This window comes from Toxorhynchites rutilus, chromosome 3 (assembly GCF_029784135.1).
Source record: "Toxorhynchites rutilus septentrionalis strain SRP chromosome 3, ASM2978413v1, whole genome shotgun sequence".
Classification (NCBI taxonomy): domain Eukaryota; kingdom Metazoa; phylum Arthropoda; class Insecta; order Diptera; family Culicidae; genus Toxorhynchites; species Toxorhynchites rutilus.
In genome coordinates, this window is record NC_073746.1 from 284,338,816 (window position 1) to 284,356,468 (window position 17,653).

The following is a 17,653-nucleotide window of genomic DNA, read 5'->3' on the forward strand; positions in this document are numbered from 1 at the left end:
CATGCGGTGAACGGGGAGATTTACAACACATAGTGCATGCCAGAAGTTGCCTTCTTCATCCAAAAATATCATCCGAACGGGAATGTGTTGTTTTAACCGAACCTGACCTCCGCCCATTACGCGAAGTTGTCGCTGGAGAAGATGAACCGCTTGAAGATAGTTGTTATTCCGAAATGCGACAACCCTCCGAACGTCCCCCTGCGGCGTCCCATCGAGAATTTCTGGTCAAACCTGAAGCGGAGGGTGGCCTCTAAACTTAGCTCCAAACTTTAAACGCGTTTTTCTCAAAACTGATTTTATTCAAGCTGGCGTACACGATATTGCTAGGTGTACTGAGCTGATTTGATATGGATACATCTTTGAACTTCTCTCTATCACATGAATGATTTTTTTGTTGTAAATTTCACTATTTTTAAATCATCTCAAATAATTAAGTACCAGCAAGACAGCCATCGATGTTTCAGCAGTCAACCTCAACTTGGTAGGCAGACTAAGGTGGAAGAAGGTCGAAGATTATGGTAGTAATCATCAACCGCTCCCCATCGCAATCCACCCTCCGCCGTAAATCCGTAAATCACTTGGAGACCTAAATGAATCTAAGGCAAAACTGAATGCCAAAGAAAACCCGACCACCAAATCCAACGAGATCATTATGGAAACAGCGGAACTTGGTCCTTTTTTCTCTCTCTTATACTATTTCAAGAACTTCGCCATAAGTCGGCCAAAATGGGAAATACCAGCTCCAGAAGTTTAAACGAGGAGGCTGGGGTACCTCAAGACTCCATCAAATTGCCATCGACAGCCTGTTCCAGGTTTTACCGAGGAAAATTTCCATATTTGTGTACGCGGACTACATTCTTCTACTGGTGGTAGGAGACATGCACAAAATTCAACGTCAGTGGGCAGCTGAAAGAGGGCTTAAACTATCAGCGCAGAAAAGCGGTCATACGGTTATTTGCGGCCACAAACACCAGAGCTCCAACTCCAAGATAAAACTGTTTAACGACTTCATCCCACGCCATAAAATCCTCGGAGTGTTGGTCAACGCCAATAGGAAGGAATTAAGAAGAGATACATCATCCGGTTAAACTTGCCTAGAGCAATCTCCAAACCCCCTCGGAGTAACAACAGGAAAATATGTCTACGGGTAGCCAAAGCGGTCATCAACAGTCGCTTCATCTATAGCCTTGAACTGGCGTGACGTTTGCCGGATACAAGCTCTCCGAAACACTGGCACCAATTTACAACAAGACACTACGGACTGTTTTCGGAGCCCCCTTTCGGTTTACTCATCGATTCGGCGATCGTATCCAAAAACCAAAAGGTAGGGAGGAAACACACTTCATTTCGTTTTCAACGTGAAGTGTATACGGGAATAAGGCCCTCATATAAAATAATTAGATAAATCAAAAAAAGCATTTGATTTTCCAAAGATCGAAAAACCGTTTAGAAAACGAATTTATATAATGATCGCCTAATCCTAACCTTATCGCAATTTACCAAAGAACGTTTACGTAGAAGGCTGCGACGTAAATCGTAAATCTAAATAAATATTAGGAATACCGATTTCAATTCCCACATAGTTTTACGAAGCGACATTATTCCAGAAATTAAATGATCTTACTGAACAATCTCCCATATTTGTCCATAGCGAAGAAAATTTAGAAAAGAACGATTCGCTCTAACATCATATTAAAAGTAGTTAAAATTACATTAGGAAAACGAAATGACTTTCCAATACTACCACCACAAGTCGATACAGCAAACAAAAAAAAAGTCTTACCTCCGACCGCGACGACCCTTTTTGCCAACGCCGCCCGAATAGCCGGCCTCTGGGGTGACGGGTGTTTGCGGTTTGTCGGCCCCACGTTTACTCCTAGTGGACCTCGAACCCTTCTCTGCGCTTGTGGTGATTTTCTCATCCGGGGTTTGTATGACTGGGGTATTCGAGGCACTCCCACCCCACCTGCCACTGCTCTGCGGGGAATGCATCGAACTGTTCCTTTCGTCCGCCACATCCTGCGTTGCCTTGCATGCCCTATTTATCGCCTTCGCTTGCTCATCATTCAGATACATATCGGAAGCGGTCACCTCGATGCTTCCGTCACCAATCTGTACTACGTAGATGACCTCGTTGGCTTCATTTCGTTTGATTTCAGTTACGAAACCCGGTTCGTACGTATCTCCACCGGTGAGTGCGTGGACAGAATGGCCAATGATTGGAAGGGTATCCTTCTCGCCAAACACAATAACGTCTTTTGAAAGTGCTTTCGAGGCTCCATCCTCGAATAACACCATGAATTTGTTGTCCCCTTTGTATCCCGTAATCTTACCAGCGTAATACTTTCGGTCGGTCCATCGAGCTAGGCAGCAGTACGCCTCCTCGTGCTGTTTGGCAAGATCGGGTGTCGATTCCGACTCTGCCACCCTGGGAGTACTTGTTGTAGGTGTGGTAGGTTCGACGGCGGATTTAATGTTTTTCTTTGCCTGTTTCGCTTTTGGCTTTGGTTCATCCCCTTCGGTAGTCTCTGAATCGGTGTGCGTTCGTTTTTGACCTCGTCCACTGGTGCCTTTCTTGGTGGAGGAAGCTGCTGGTCTTGATTTGGAAGCTTTTCTTGGTGTCGATTCTACAGGTTCGAGATCATGCAGTTCATCATCTTTACATAACGCACGTTTGATCTTGGTAAACTCTTCAATCATTAAACTGGCTAGTGCTTTTGCTCCTCGCACGGTTTGCTTCATTCTGGGCAACTGGGTCTTCATTTGTGACGTTGTGCCGGATGAGCTTGTGCTAGAATGGGACAACGCCGAATCGGTGGTAGGTTTTGCGAGCGGGAGCGAAAATGGGCCTATACTTGATACACTTCCACTGGAAGATTTGTTCGGGGTGTCGACTCCGGCGATCATATCCTGATGGGAAGCTGGCATCTTCGGTGTGTTCAGAGACGTCGCGTCAGGTAGTTTGTGTTCCGTCCTTTCCACAGACAGGAACTGCAGATCGCTACCGTCAAACCAAACACTTACTTCGTACAGCGCTTCTTCAGCTGTGAGAGCCGGTGTGAGATCCAGTTTATCCACCACTATTGCCGAGGCGGCAGTTGAAGTGATACTTGAAGGAATAATTTTCGATTTCACTTCCAATTCAGAACCAGAAGTTGAAGAGATGCCATTGAATTTTCGAGCATTGTTTGTGTACAAATTGATTTCATCGGCAGTGTTGAATCCGGAAGACGCTAGAAAAAAAAAAGAAAACATCTTGTGAGCTTTAATACATTGTCCTATGAACATTCAACTACGAACCTGTGCAGGAATCAACTTCTGATGTTTCCGTTTCTGACTTCGTACTGTTTTCGCTCTTGACTACAGCACTGCTGGACTTTTCACTCGTTTCTATCGCGTCGCTATGAATTTCCTTAGGAGTCACCGCAGTGCCGGATGTAGAAGCAACTGCTCCCTCCTTATCGTCAACAATCGAATTATCGTTCACAATCGCACTGTGCTCTTCTTCATCCTGCCGACTGTTGTCCACTGAATTGCGCGTAATTTTGCTAACATTTTCCGAGCTGATCTCAAACTGTTTCTGGATCGGTGTGGAGTTAAAAACATTGCTAGAGCTAACGGTAGCGTGCGGAGTGCTGCTTCCGTTGGACATCATATCCAGCCGCTGTTTCAATCGGTCGGCAAGCTTATCAGAGCTGGAAGTCGGTAGCGAACATTCAATACTGTCATCTAAAGTCTTGGACAAGCTTATTTGATTGGCTTCATCTGCTGGTCCTTCTGTGGCGTCTAAATTTTTATTATGCGCTGAAGCTGTGGATTCGCTTTGACTATCGGCAATGTTGGCAACATTTACACTTGATTCTGATTGTTCCGATTCCACTGGGGCGGTGCTTGCAGTGGCTATTGCATCAACGCCCGATTTACTCTGCGTCGGTCCCGCTGAATCTACTTCCATTTTTTCAGCATGCTCCTCAACCACTGGAGCGGGAGGAGACTCCTCAACGATGAGTGCCTCCGATTGTTGAGCTTCATTCTTAGTTGATGTCTGGTCCTTCGGCTCATCGGTGCATACATATGCCACTTGTTTAGTACAACTCGCTTCTGCAACCTCAATCGATTCACTGTCCACCTCCATTGCTTCTTCGACAGTATCGTCTGTCGTCCTGCTATGAGTATTCGATTCCTGCATGGAATCAATCTCTGGTGTTGTGCCAGGCGTCACTGGAGGTTTCTCGTCAGAACTGGTAACAGTTTCACCCTCAGAAACTTTCTCTTCTTGTTTCTCTTCCGAAACGGTGGTCTCAATGGTTGAGCTAGCATCAACTTTCTCGTCCTTTGATTCGGTAGAAGAGCTAATCCCTTCGTCAGCTTTTGGCGTTGAAACAGACGACGAATTCGGTGGTAGATCCTTCATTTGCGACTCCGACTCGGTGTTAGGATCTGTATCGGGAAGAGACTCCGTATTTGGTTCTACTTCATCGGTAGATGGTGCTGGTTTTGCATCATCATCTTGCATAGATTTCGGAGCATTATCATTATTAGGCTCTGATGTAGGACTGTTTACTTCATCAACTTCCATTGTGGTTGATTTCTCCGTTTTCGAATCCAAGGAGGACTCTTCATCGTTGATTATTTCAGGATCTTGATTTACGAATTCAGACTCGATTTTCTCGGCCTGCTTAGTAACATCAGTATTTGGAGGTTCCCTACAAAAGAAAAAAAGAGAGATTAGGTCATTTGGCACCATATTTTTTTAACCCCCGATTTCATTGATTTTCCCTGATTTTTCGTTTTTCAAAACATTAATTTTGACATCTGTAACACTAGTAAATGTTGTCTAAATGAGCTCATATTTTGCATAGGGTATATTATCGTGCAATTTAACATTTCGCCGCAAGTTCCGTATGAAAAATCGAGATACAGTCAAGCTCGATATCCGAAGGACCATCGAGTTATGGAGAGAAAATTGCTTTTAAAATCATCAGGTCTTCTAGGTGAAATCCACCGAGTTAGGGAAAATATCGAGATACAGAACATCAAATTAGGAAGAATTGACTGTTTCTATTTTCATTGGCACCCTAAGCCATACGTTTTGGCTCGTTATCCGGAAAAAAACGATACGAAGGTCACTTTTTCCCAATACATCCATCGGCACTCTACTACAGAAGCATCCCAAAGAGGTCAAATCTGAGGAAGACATGAAGATAAAGTGGGTTTCCGTACAAAAGAAGCTGCAGCCAGATGTTGCACAGAATCTTATGAGTGGAGTTAAGTGTAAGGTGCGAGTATACGATTATGGTATTGAAGTTAAATTGAATAAATAAGCCAAAAGCTTACTAATGGGTTATATTTTGATGTCTGAAAGTCCGAAATGGATCGGTAAAGTAGGTAATCTTCTACAGCGTTTTTCCGTGATGCAATTCGGTGTGGTACACCTTTCAATTCGTCAATAGTTTCTCATTATATATCTCCCGTGTCCAAGTGGTTAGCGTCACACTATCATGGCGATGGTTGAGGTTTGGAGACGTTTTCGTCAGAGAAATTTCTTCGGACTTTCACTATGGTCACGCGTATTCTAAAGCTAGCCACTTAGAATACATTCAAGACGTGTTTTTGGACATAGTTCTCAGTTCTCAGTTTAGTACAGTAATCGTTCGCTAACTGGTCCTGGTTTAACTGGGCGAACGTTAACTGGTCCTTGGGCCGGTGAAAAACGGAATTTAGTAAACAATCGACGCCATATTTAAGTGGAAGATTTGCTATGAGGGGCATTCGAATGTAATTTGAAATGTTATGAAAATTGATATTATTTTCGCATGACAAAAACATTTCCTCAAATTATATTTCATACCTGTTGTCACACTCAATGCGAAGCTTCCATTGAAAACATTTTGTTTATCCAATTCCAATAATAAACGCGAATCAAACAATTCATTGAAGTTCCCCTCGATTTTATTTGACGTTTTACATGCCGGACCAGCTAAAACGCGAATGTCAAATGTGGTCTTCCCTTTTCGCCCAGTTAGCGAATGTTTACTGTACTAACAAAAATCTCTAGAAACGTTAGTGCCATTGAAGGAAAAAGAAGCTAATTGTAAATGTGTCCAATCATTTTTTTTAAATTTAACACATCAATCAACAATTTAGTGAATTTAAAACAGCTGTTTAAAAAACTGTTATTAACTTACCGAACATTTTCCACATCTCCTTGCGAAGATGATTCCGCCTGTTGTTCGTCTGCTGTTGCTTTCGTTTCAACAACTGAGTCATCATTTTTTGCTGGTTCCTTTTCTTTAGAATCTGACGAATCAATTGCTATATCCGACACGATGATATCTTTGCTATCAACAATATTCTCTTCCGTAATATTCTCAACCTTTTGATCGTTAGTGCTGGTCAAACTTTCAGTTGTTTTATCTTCTGTTTCGACAATGCTCTCTTCCGAAACAGTTTCAGTTTGTACTATCGGTTTTCCATGTTCCTCATTGTCTTCTTTTTGTGGAGTTTCCGGGTGCTCTCCAGTTGCGATTTCTTCCGATTTCCCATCTAGTTCACTGTTTGTGTTTTGTTCTGCTTGTTCTGCTTCAGAAACATGATTTGTCCTTTTTTCTGGCTCGGGCTTCTTATCATCAAGTGTTGTATTTTCTTCTGGTTCTGATTTTTTGTTAACAATTGTTGTATTATCTTCCGGTTGTGGTACCTCCTCAACCAGTGTTGGTTTTTTATCTGGCTGTGGTTCCTCCTCAACCAGTGTTGATTTTTCTTCCGGTTGCTTCTGACTTCTGACAACCGCCTCTGTTTCAGTATTTGAACTCTCAATGACTTTTGTTGAATTATCATCCTCTTCCGGTTCAACTTGCTTCTCTTTACCAGCTTGAGGGGTTTCTGCTGTTTTATTATCAACTTCCATCGTTGTTATTTTTCCATCAGTTTCCGGTTTATCTTTTTCGGGTTCAATTTTTGCAGTGACATCCAGCTTTTCAGACGTAGATGATGGTTCCGGTGACGGATCCGGCTCTGGCGGAGGTGCTGAGTCTTCCGATGGAAAATTTTCTTCTACACTCGCCTCCTTTGATTCGTTATTCGGCACAAAATCAGAGTTGGATGGTTCCACTTCCATTTCATTGTTTTCGGGAACATTCTCAATTTTGGCGTCATCGATTGTTGAAGACTCTTCTTTCTCTGCTACAGGTGGATTGTCCTTTATTTCTAATTCATTAATTGGCTCAGATTGTTTCTGTTCGTCAATCTTTACTTCTGTTTGGGTGATCTCGTCCGATGTAAGCTTTTCAGTAAAACTATCGTCAGTCTCTTCAACGTGAAGTTTTTTACTTGATGGTTCAGGATTTTCCATTTCTTCATCTTCGGAATGACGTCGTTTTACGGAACTAGTTGGATGTTCCTCGGTACCAAAACTCGATTCACCATTTAGTGTGGATTCGGACGCTGCTGTGGAAACCGACGATGTTACATCGTCTTTTTTCTCTTCAGAGTCCACATCCATATCCTCGACTTCATTATCCTTCTGCATCAGTTGCTCTTCTTTCTCCAGCTCATTATCTTTATTGGTCAGTTGATCTTCTCTCTCTAGCTCATCATCCTTTTTTGTCGGTTGCCCTTCGTCCTCCAGCTCATCATCCTTTTTCGTCGGTTGCCCTTCGTTCTTCAGCTCATCATTCTTATTCGTTGGTAGCTCTTCTTTCTCCAACTCAACATCCGTTTTTGTCGGTTGCTCCTCATTCTTCAGCTCATCATCTTTATTCGTCGGTTGTTCTGTTTTCTCCAACTCAACATCCTTTTTCGTCGGTTGCTCCTCGTTCTTCAGCTCATCATCTTTATTCGCCGGTTGTTCTTTTTTCTCCAGCTCAACATCCTTTTTCGTCGGTTGTTCTTCGTTCTTCGGCTCATCTTCCTTCTCCAGTAAGGACTCCGCTGCTTTGGGTGATTCCTCCAACCCATTCTGATGACTTGCATCAGTTGTGACATCTTTTAGTTCCTCGTTGACAGCCGTAGACGTTGCAGTCGTCACTTTTTCTTCCTCCTCTTCGCCCTTCTCCATTGCTTCCAGCCGCTGAATTAGATCGTCATTTTCCATATCTACATCGTTAGCTACCGAGTTGTTTGCGCCAGCCTTGGATGTACCGTCCGTAGCCGAGGTATCTATCTTGTCCAATCGCTCCAGCAGGTCGTCTTTTTCCAGAGGAACATCCAGCGTTGGGCCATCTCCACCACCTTTGAGTGTGGCGGCAGACTTCAAGTCATCGGCTACCTTCTCCTTGAGTGCGACCGGATCCGCTGGTTCGCCGACACTGGAACCTAAAATGAAAGAAAAGTTTTAATATATGAGAAAAAAGGTATGAAGTCATTGTGAACACAGGCAATCTACACTCCGCTAAAAAAAATCGTTCATGACTACTTCGCATATTTAAGCCATTCCTAACACATGGTTTGTTGTTTTTGTTTCCTCTAGAGCAGGGATTCTCAAAGTGGTCGATATCGACCCCTTGGGTTTTCTCAGGGCTTGACATGAACGAAAATTGATTTTGGGGGGCCGACGAGGTCAAACAATTGACCCTATCAGTTAACATAAATTCTTATTTGAAAATTTCATGATACTGTATAAGTTGTGACATGAACCAATTTGTTATAAGAATGACTAATATTTTAGAGAAAATATTATTGTTGTAATTGTATTAATAATTAGTAAATACGATTGATATTCACTCAATTTTATGTCTATGTACAACGTTTTTGCATTCTATGAATAAAAAGGATACAATTTTTAAAGAAATTTGGCTATAGGGATCGATCGTATCATTTCATTCTGGGAAAGGATTATCTTGCCCAAAATAGTTTGAGAATCCATGCTCTGAAGAATCAGGACGGAAAACCAAAACCTCTGAAATTAATCTGATCCCAAGCTGGATCATCTTGTTTTGTTTTCGTCTTCGTCGTTTCGTGATTTCGACAGTTGTCATTGTGGATGCTTTTTCGTTTATATCTACATAGCTGACCAGGCAAACTTCGTTCCGCCCAGAATTTGATATTTGTTATCAATACCTTCAAACATTCACGTTTTTTTACTAAGCCCAAGTTCATGGGTCCAATCGCAGAACTGTTCATTGATTTATCTTGTAATCGACCCCGTTGAATTTACCTTTTACTATAAAATTCCTAGTACTTCTATCAAAACGCATCATTATAATATCAGATTATTTTCAGACACAATTCTCGTTCAAGATTTTTCAACCACTTGCAAATAACATGTTTCTTCGTTACATGGAATAAATGTTTGATACAGAAAATATGATAGAATAAAGACAGCCCTAAATCGGACAATTCCTTCCTCGAGTTTTGCTCCTATCAACACATTCGACAATCCATTTTTATTGGTATAGATAGAAGCAGATAAAAATATTTCGTTAGCGCAAACATCAAATGGACTAACAACGCTTATCACTATGCATATGGAAATTTTCCGAATTTTCCATTTTTCATTCAGAGTTTTCCGAAAATTTTCAATTGTCATGTTTGATTGGAATATTTTTGGTTGATATATGTGTAATGTTTTTACCCACTCCATTCCAGAGGAGGGAGGGGTGTCATACCATCATAGAAACATTTCTGATACCCAAAAACCCTCACATCGCAAATTGTGCTTGATTAGTTCTCGAGTTATGCAGAAGTTTGTGTTTCATTTGTATGACAGCCCACCCTTAGGGAGGGGGGAGAAGTGTCTAACCTCCACATGCCAAATTTAGTTCCATTTGATCTCGAGTTATGCAGAAATTTGTGTTTCATTTGTATGAGTACTCGAGATTATAAATATTTTAGATGGAGATTTTGAACCATAAACTATGCGCCAAACAGTGTGTAAGGCGTGAACTATTAAGAATCCGTACCAATTCAGCAGAAAAAGGCAAAAGTCAGGTGTTGTTCAGGAAAGAGTTTCAATAATCTATTTATTAGTCTGTTTCAAAAGCCTTTACCATCAATGGCCAATCGCCTTCCAAGTGTCTGGCACCATGCTGAATAAAGGGTGTGTCACATCAAATTGCATCACGGAAAAAAACGCTGTAGAAATTTAATTTTTAGGAATTATATCTTCAGCTTTCGCTTATAATCAGATAAGAGTGTATAGATCACGTTGGCCATGCTTCACTGTCAATTTTTCGTAAATTTGGAAAAATGTCGTCGAACGAAAAAGAGCGTCGTGAATTAATCCTGCGCACTCATTTCGAGAATCCGGAGTTGTCACATCGGGCCATCGGTAAGATGCTGGGAATCGTTCAATCCACGGTCAGCAAAGTACTAAAACGATACTTCGAGAACCTAACCATCGACCGGAAGGTGAAGAACGGCGAAAATGGATGCTCCGTCAGTGAAAAAGATCACAAGCGTAGCGTAGTTAAGCAGTTTAGACGTGATCCGAAAAGTTCGGTCCGGGATGTCGCCAATAAGCTGAATTTGTCAAGTTCATTCGTCCAGCGGACCGAGCAGCGAGAGGGCCTGCGTACATACAAGGTTCAGAAGGCTCCTAACCGCGACGAAAGGCAAAACATGGTGGGGAAGACGCGAGCCCGGAAGCTGTACACCGAAATGCTGACGAAGCCGCATTGCCTGGTAATGGACGACGAAATCTACGTCAAAGCGGACTTTCGTCAGCTGCCGGGCCTGTTGTTCTTCTCCGCAGAGGACAAATTCAGCGTTCCGGAGGAGATTCGCAAGCAGAAACTATCCAAGTTTACCAAAAAGTACATGGTGTGGCAAGCGATCTGCTCTTGCGGTAAGCGGAGCGCCCCCTTCGTGATGACCGGCACGGTAAACGGGCAGGTTTACCTTAAGGAGTGCCTACAGAAGCGCTTACTACCACTATTGAAGCAGCACGAGGGCCCGACCATCTTCTGGTCGGATCTCGCTTCGTGCCACTATTCAAAGGACGTGTTGGAGTGGTACGAAGCCAACGGGGTCACCTTCGTGCAAAGGAAATGAACCCGCCCATCGCGCCGGAGCTTCGCCCAATAGAGAAATATTGAGCGATTATGAAGCAGGCCCTCCGGAAGAACCCAAAAGTTGTCAAATCGGAGGCGGACTTCAAGAGAAAATGGATTTCTGTTCAAAAAAAACTACAACCTGACGTTGTACAGAACCTTATGGACGGGGTAAAGAGGAAGGTGCGAGCATACGGGCTTGGGCTCGAAGTATGAATAAAAAGAAAATGCCAAAAGTTGTTTAATAGTTTTTATTTTACTGTCTAAAATTTTCAAAAGGATCGGTCTACTGGGCGAATTTCTACAGCGTTTTTTCCGTGATGCAATTTGATGTGACACACCCTTTAAAATACTCATTACCACCTTCACTCTCCACACAATACAGATGTCCCATCATGAGCAAATGCATAACTATTGAACCACATTTCGCATGCAGGCTGACAGGACGATGTCCGCCATGTATTCCGTGCTCTATCGTACCTCATACGAAGGCTGACGAGACGGTACTCCGTCAAGGTTCCACAACACGCGGTCATGTATCATATCTCACAAGTGGAGAGCGAGCAACGGTGCGGTCGATCTGAATGATTAATTTCAGTTCACACAAGGCTCAAAACCCTCTTCACAATTCAGTGCCATACGTGATACGTTGCGAAATAACGGTTGGAACACTACCTTCACATTCACAGTAGCTCTGACATGGGAGGTATAATCGATAGAAGGCAGACCTTCAGTACCTCTTATCCGAACGGTATGGCCCATGTAAGGCTAACCCAACCTCTTATACGGTATCCTCAGCGGTTCAATAAGAACCCGTGGTTAAGTGATTGACATGCTCCTACTGAGTCATACCCAGCGGGCCTAAAGCTGCCTGAGGTGTTGGCAGTTGCTGATTCGCGTCGGGCGGGCAAGAACAAGAATAAATCCATTGACACTTCTCAGGGCCACCCACCAAACCTTTCACAAGAGTTATTGAAAGATATTACAATACGATGCATTCTAAAGTGATATCCGAATATCAAAATATATTCAACAAAGACTGTCCCCTTTGTGTAGTCCTACGTCAGTACGGTTATCTCCCGACATTACCCACGTTACTTTTTTATACATAGAATGAACGCATAAAGATGGGATGTAAATCATTTCAAAGCTTAAACTCTCAAGTTTTGAAATATTTTACGAAAAAAGGTTTATCTTGATGTGTGTAAATGTAATAGACAAAAATATCGGGAAGAAATAAAAAATCGACTTCTTTGTTTTTTCAAACATTTTGTGGACTAACGCATTTTTTTGCCAACTAATTCAATAGCCAATCCAATCAACCTTATCAATCAGCTCTCTTTTGATTCCTACAACGTTCCGGTAGAACCTTTTCATACAGAGATACTTTTTGTTTGAATGAAAAATTTCCACTTCGTCTTTGATGAACAATTGTTCAATAAATAATGATCGCATCGCAAATAGAAGTTGATTTGCGGTAGATTCCAAATTTCAAGGTAAGGCCACAGCCTGGTAATCTCCAAGTTCAGGAAAGGCAATTTTCCATCTCCTTTTCACAAGTAAGTGTGAATTGTGGCGAGAATTCAGTATGTCGAGCGTTCCGACTAGGTAGCGTCTCCAGGTTGCCATTTTTGTTCGTCAAATCTAGAATATCTCTCAATTTTATTTATTTACATTGATTGTACATCCCATTGAGGTTAGATTTTATTCATAACTAGCTGACCCGGCAAACTTCGTCTCGCCCAAAATTTGTTTTTTGTTATTTTGTTATCATTCATGTTTTCTTACTATGAGCAAGTTCATGGGTCTAACCGCAGAAGTGTTCATTGATTGATCTTCTAATCGACCCCATTACGACCCCTTTTACTATAAAATTCCTAGTATTTCTAACAAAACTCATCATAATATAAAATTATTTTCAGACACAATTCTCGTTCAAGATTTTTCAACCACTTGCAAATAACATGTTTCTCCGTTACATGGAATAAATGTTCCATACAGAAAATATGATGAAGACAGTCCTAAATCGGACAATTCCTTCCTCGAGTTTTGCTCTTATCCACATATTCGGCGATACTTTTTTATTGGTATAGATAGAAGATAAAGGAGTGCGTTTCATCGTGCGTAGAACATATGAGAATTTAATTTTCCGAATTATCCCTTTTTCTTTCGGAGTTTTCCAAAAATTTCCAATTGTCATGTTTTTGGTTGAAATATGTGTAATATTTTTATGGGACCCTCTCCCAACTCCAGAGAAGGGAGGGGTGTCATACCAACATAGAAACATTTCTCATACCCAAAAATCATCACATCCCAAATTGTGCTTGATTAGTTCTCGAGTTTTGCAGAAGTTTGTGTTTTTGTGCCCCCTGTAATTTGTGTTTCATTTGTATGACAGACACCGAGTCCATAAGAATCAGACAGACAGACAGACAGACAGAAATTCATTTATATATATATATATATATATATATATATATATATATATATATATATATATATATATATATATATATATATATATATATATATATATATATATATATATATATATATATATATATATATATATATATAGATTTCTCGCCAATAAACCCGGTCCATGGCTACAGTTTTCCAATCCTGGGCGACAGCAGTTCTTCGTTCGATTTTATGGATCAATTATTTGTACTCCAAAAAATCGATCTTTTCTTTCGATCTTTCCGATCGTAGATTTTTTTTTTTCTGATAATTTGTTTTTCAGTGAATATTGATTTTAATCTCACCAAAACTCACATGACTAATTTTATAAGCATTGGATCCCTTTCAAGGTTGTCTAATTAGTGGTCGTAAATTTTGAAAATGCAGTTTTGTAAGTTTGGTCATTATAAAATAATCAAGCTCACTTGACAAGATAAATGCCCAGTAAAATGCAATTTTTCGGGCTGTTTAATGTGACTGTCAAGCTCAGAATCAAAATAAAATGCTATTGATGTTTGAATAGATATGTGAAATGTTTATTCTATGTTTAGATAAAAAAAAAAGACACTTCTATATAATAGAATAAGCAAAAAAAGGGAAAAGGCATTCGATTTTTCAAAGATCGATTCTTTGGAACCGATTTAATCAACGAATCGATCCCTACGCCGTTAAAAAAATGGATTCGTCAAGATCGATCTTTTCCTAAAGATCGCCCAATCCGGGGTGTCGATTCAAAATCCGAAAATAAATTCCCTGATATTCCCTGATTTTCCAGTAATTTTTCAGAAAAATTCCAGATGTAGGCTGGTAAATAAATTCTCTAAAAGTACTTTAGCTGAAGTTCCTAAAACATTTAGTTAGCTTAAACAATGAAATTTAAGAACGTCTGTCGATATTTCCAATAAATGAAATGTTTGTGATTTTTAATTGAGTTTAACGAAGACGTCGTAGGCGTCGCCAAAGATTAAAAAAAAAAGATTTACTAATTTGAACTGTATTAGTAAATCATTTTATCTTGATGAAGTGTAAAATATTAGTACAAAATGAGACATTTTAATTTTGATTCGGATCAATTTCATGAAACTGTTACGATTTTAACGAAATGCTTCATCTTGCAATCTTTGGGCTCCCTTCTGTGCGTTTTCCAAAATTTTCCCCGTTTTACCTCCGGACTTTTCTGTTACCCGTAGCCGTTTTAATCACTTTGATTCATATGACAATAAAGAGAGCTCACACAGTGAAGTACAGCATCTTAAACTTGTCGTCTAGCACAACCGTTTCCTCCCACATATTTTCATAAATACATTCGCTAATGGAAAAGCCCTCTCAACGTTGGCCTTTCTAACGAGACACAGAAGACCATTTTGAGTAAAAACCTAAACCGTAAACCTGTCCTTTCCAAAAATGGTCCAGTCGTTCATTTTTCGGACCATAGTGAGCTTGTTTATGTTGCTAGCAATATTGTTTCAGTGATAAGTCTACTGGAGCTCATCCGATACTACTAAAATCCGTCAAAAAAAGTCAATAGTCGAAAGCTTCTCGAATCGTTTTCCCTCCAATTTTTTCTATCGGAATCAATGATGGAAAGATCAAGGATACATCAACGCAGTGCTTCGCATCTCAGATGAAATTTCAAGATTTATCTGTCGTAAAACTTTGGAGAATTTTTTTAACCTTTAATGAACCGTGTAAAATATGCAATCCGAAGCTACCCAAATTCAAGAGGTTTTTTTTCTCCATTTTGAAAAACCAGTTGCAGCTCGCGTAATATGAACAATTCACGTTTATAACGCCCATCAACAAAGAAAGAAGTTTGTTTAAATATACAATTCCCATGCCTTCTCTAAAAGCTGCAAGTTGATTCCTGATGCTCGAGAATGTCCCATGAACATTGACGTCACGTAACGATTTACCAAATCCTTCTTTTCTTCACCCCAAAATCTGACATTCAAATCCATCTGTAGCCTCTTTGTAGTCTTGTTTAAAGAATCGCCGAAACCAACGACAATATATAGCTTACTAAGTTTTATCGAGCCAAAAATCATAATAAAGCTCATTACATCACGCCCTAGTTAGGCCTTCTCAACCTCCTTGTTGTCATGGAACATTCTTCTCAATATAACCATGTCTTTTTCAGCAGTGTGGAATGATTTGTGCTTCATAACTGTTTCCAGGCACCACAGGAGCTCAGCTTTCATAGAATGATTTTCAAACATGAATTTATCGATAGTTTTCCAAGAAGAAAAGGAAGGGAATTGGTTGAAGCAGAACGGCAGGTACTGATGCCAAATACTAGTAAAACATCGAGAATGTAAAAGCCGTCTACTTTTGCGCTGTTTACCCTTCTAAGTCCTACAGGCAAAAGTAAACAACATATACTGAAAAACCTACAGTGAGTCAAACTAGTCAAATACAACTTTGTTGGTTTCATTAACTTTCTAATTAATGCAATATTCAAAATTCTAATTGACGGAATTTCATTTTTCCAGATTGGTGACGAAATTCCCTGATATTCCCTGGTTTCCCCTGGCATTGTTTGAATTCCCTGATTTTCAAGGTAGTCGACACCCTGCAATCCTACTCAAGTTCATCGTGGGGTTGTGTTAGTTCGTTGTTCCTCCTCCTTCTCCAAACTCCGCTTTCCCGTAAACCGCTGTATTTTGTTCTGAGTACACGGCATTCGAAAACACCAAGTGCTTGCAAGTCCCCTTCGACCATCGTTCATGATTCGTGTCTATAGAGGACTAGCGGTCATATAAGAGATTCGCATATGATACACTTCGTACGAGGACTTTACGGATTTGTGGAGCCTACACGAATTCACGACGAGTCTTCGAATATCACGGATGTTGTTGTCAGTTATCAACGTGCCAAAGAGGCTTCATGAAACTCATAAACTCACCGACCAACTCGAGTTCGTCGCCTTCGATTACAACGCTACCAAGAGGATTCGGCGTCGATCTGCTTCTCCTGTTAGCATGTATTTTGTCTTAGATACATTGATCCCAAGTCCAATCAGCCCTGCTTCGTGTTTCAGTCGGGTGTTTTTTTTATTATGTCCACTCCATCGACGAAGTAGATAAACTGACTGGACTTGCTGAAAATTGTGCTTCGCAGGTTGGAGCCTGCTTTTCGCAAAAAGTGCGATTCACATACAACATCCACGTCACGTTCACGTTCCGTCCCGTCACGTTGCGTCAATTATTCTTCCAAGCAGTTCTTATGCAGACATTCACATACACCGGCAACGAGAACTTCGACTTGCCGTTGCTGGTGTATGTGAATGCTTCAATAGGAATTCCATGGAAGAATAATTGACGCAACGTGAACGTGACGTGGATGTTGTATGTGAATCGCACTTAACACTTCCCAACGGCACATTGAAGCGCAGACAGGAGAGTCCATCGCCTTTTCGAAGTCCCCTGTGAATCTCAAACGTTTCCGACAGATCGCCTGAGATCCGCACACCCCTCATCATTACCTGAATCAATCTTGTCAGTTTTCGGGGAAAGGCGTGTTTGTCCGTAATTCTCTATAGCTGTCGGCGGTCGATCGTGATGTCCAAGATCCTGACTGTCAATTGGTGCATTCATACCTCTTAATATGCATCTTGAATTGTTCAGTTTATGTTTGACATTCGCTTTTTCGATCTATCGCCTATATACAAAATAATATACTCCGCAAGTTGAGAATCAAGTTGCGCCGATTTCGATGTTCATTCATAATAAGGCATAAAGAATACTATTCCATACATCATTTGGCAGGGTAACAGACAAATTATCCAATATTTCCCGGATTATTTTGACTACTTTACAAGAGATTTCTAAAACTATGCTCAAGCCCATTTGTTCCTGGTAGCTCTTTATGTTTAAAAAAAATATTAATTTTCAAACAAATTCAATCTGACCGACATAGCGTAGGGCCCTGTGGCCAAACAATTCATGGAAATTTCGAAACAAAACTGATACCGGCATATTGAAAACAGTATTTCAGGATTTCTCGTATGGTGATGTTTACGTCCATTTCAAAATATTATTTCGCACAAAAATATGTATTTATTAAAGCGCCGACCGGCAAGCATCTTTCCGCAAAAGGAGGAAGGAAAGCAATATACAAGCTTTTTACCGTAGAAAGTATACACAACACAACGCACACACACCCCCGATTCGATAAACGAAAAAAAATACAACGCATACATGCTC

At 40.7% G+C, this 17,653-nt stretch overlaps 1 protein-coding gene across 2 annotated transcripts in view; it reads right to left on the bottom strand.

Annotated features, from left to right (window-relative positions):
• Positions 1-17,653, bottom strand: part of LOC129774854 (titin homolog) — a 35,694-nt gene that overhangs the window by 17,265 nt on the left and 776 nt on the right. For both annotated transcript variants that reach the window (XM_055778868.1, XM_055778869.1), the window contains exons 2-4: positions 6,189-8,316; positions 3,301-4,706; positions 1,784-3,233 (exon numbers count right to left, since the gene is read on the bottom strand). In XM_055778868.1, coding sequence (XP_055634843.1) covers positions 1,784-3,233; positions 3,301-4,706; positions 6,189-8,316 — 4,984 coding nt within the window. The remainder of the gene's footprint in view (positions 1-1,783; positions 3,234-3,300; positions 4,707-6,188; positions 8,317-17,653) is intronic.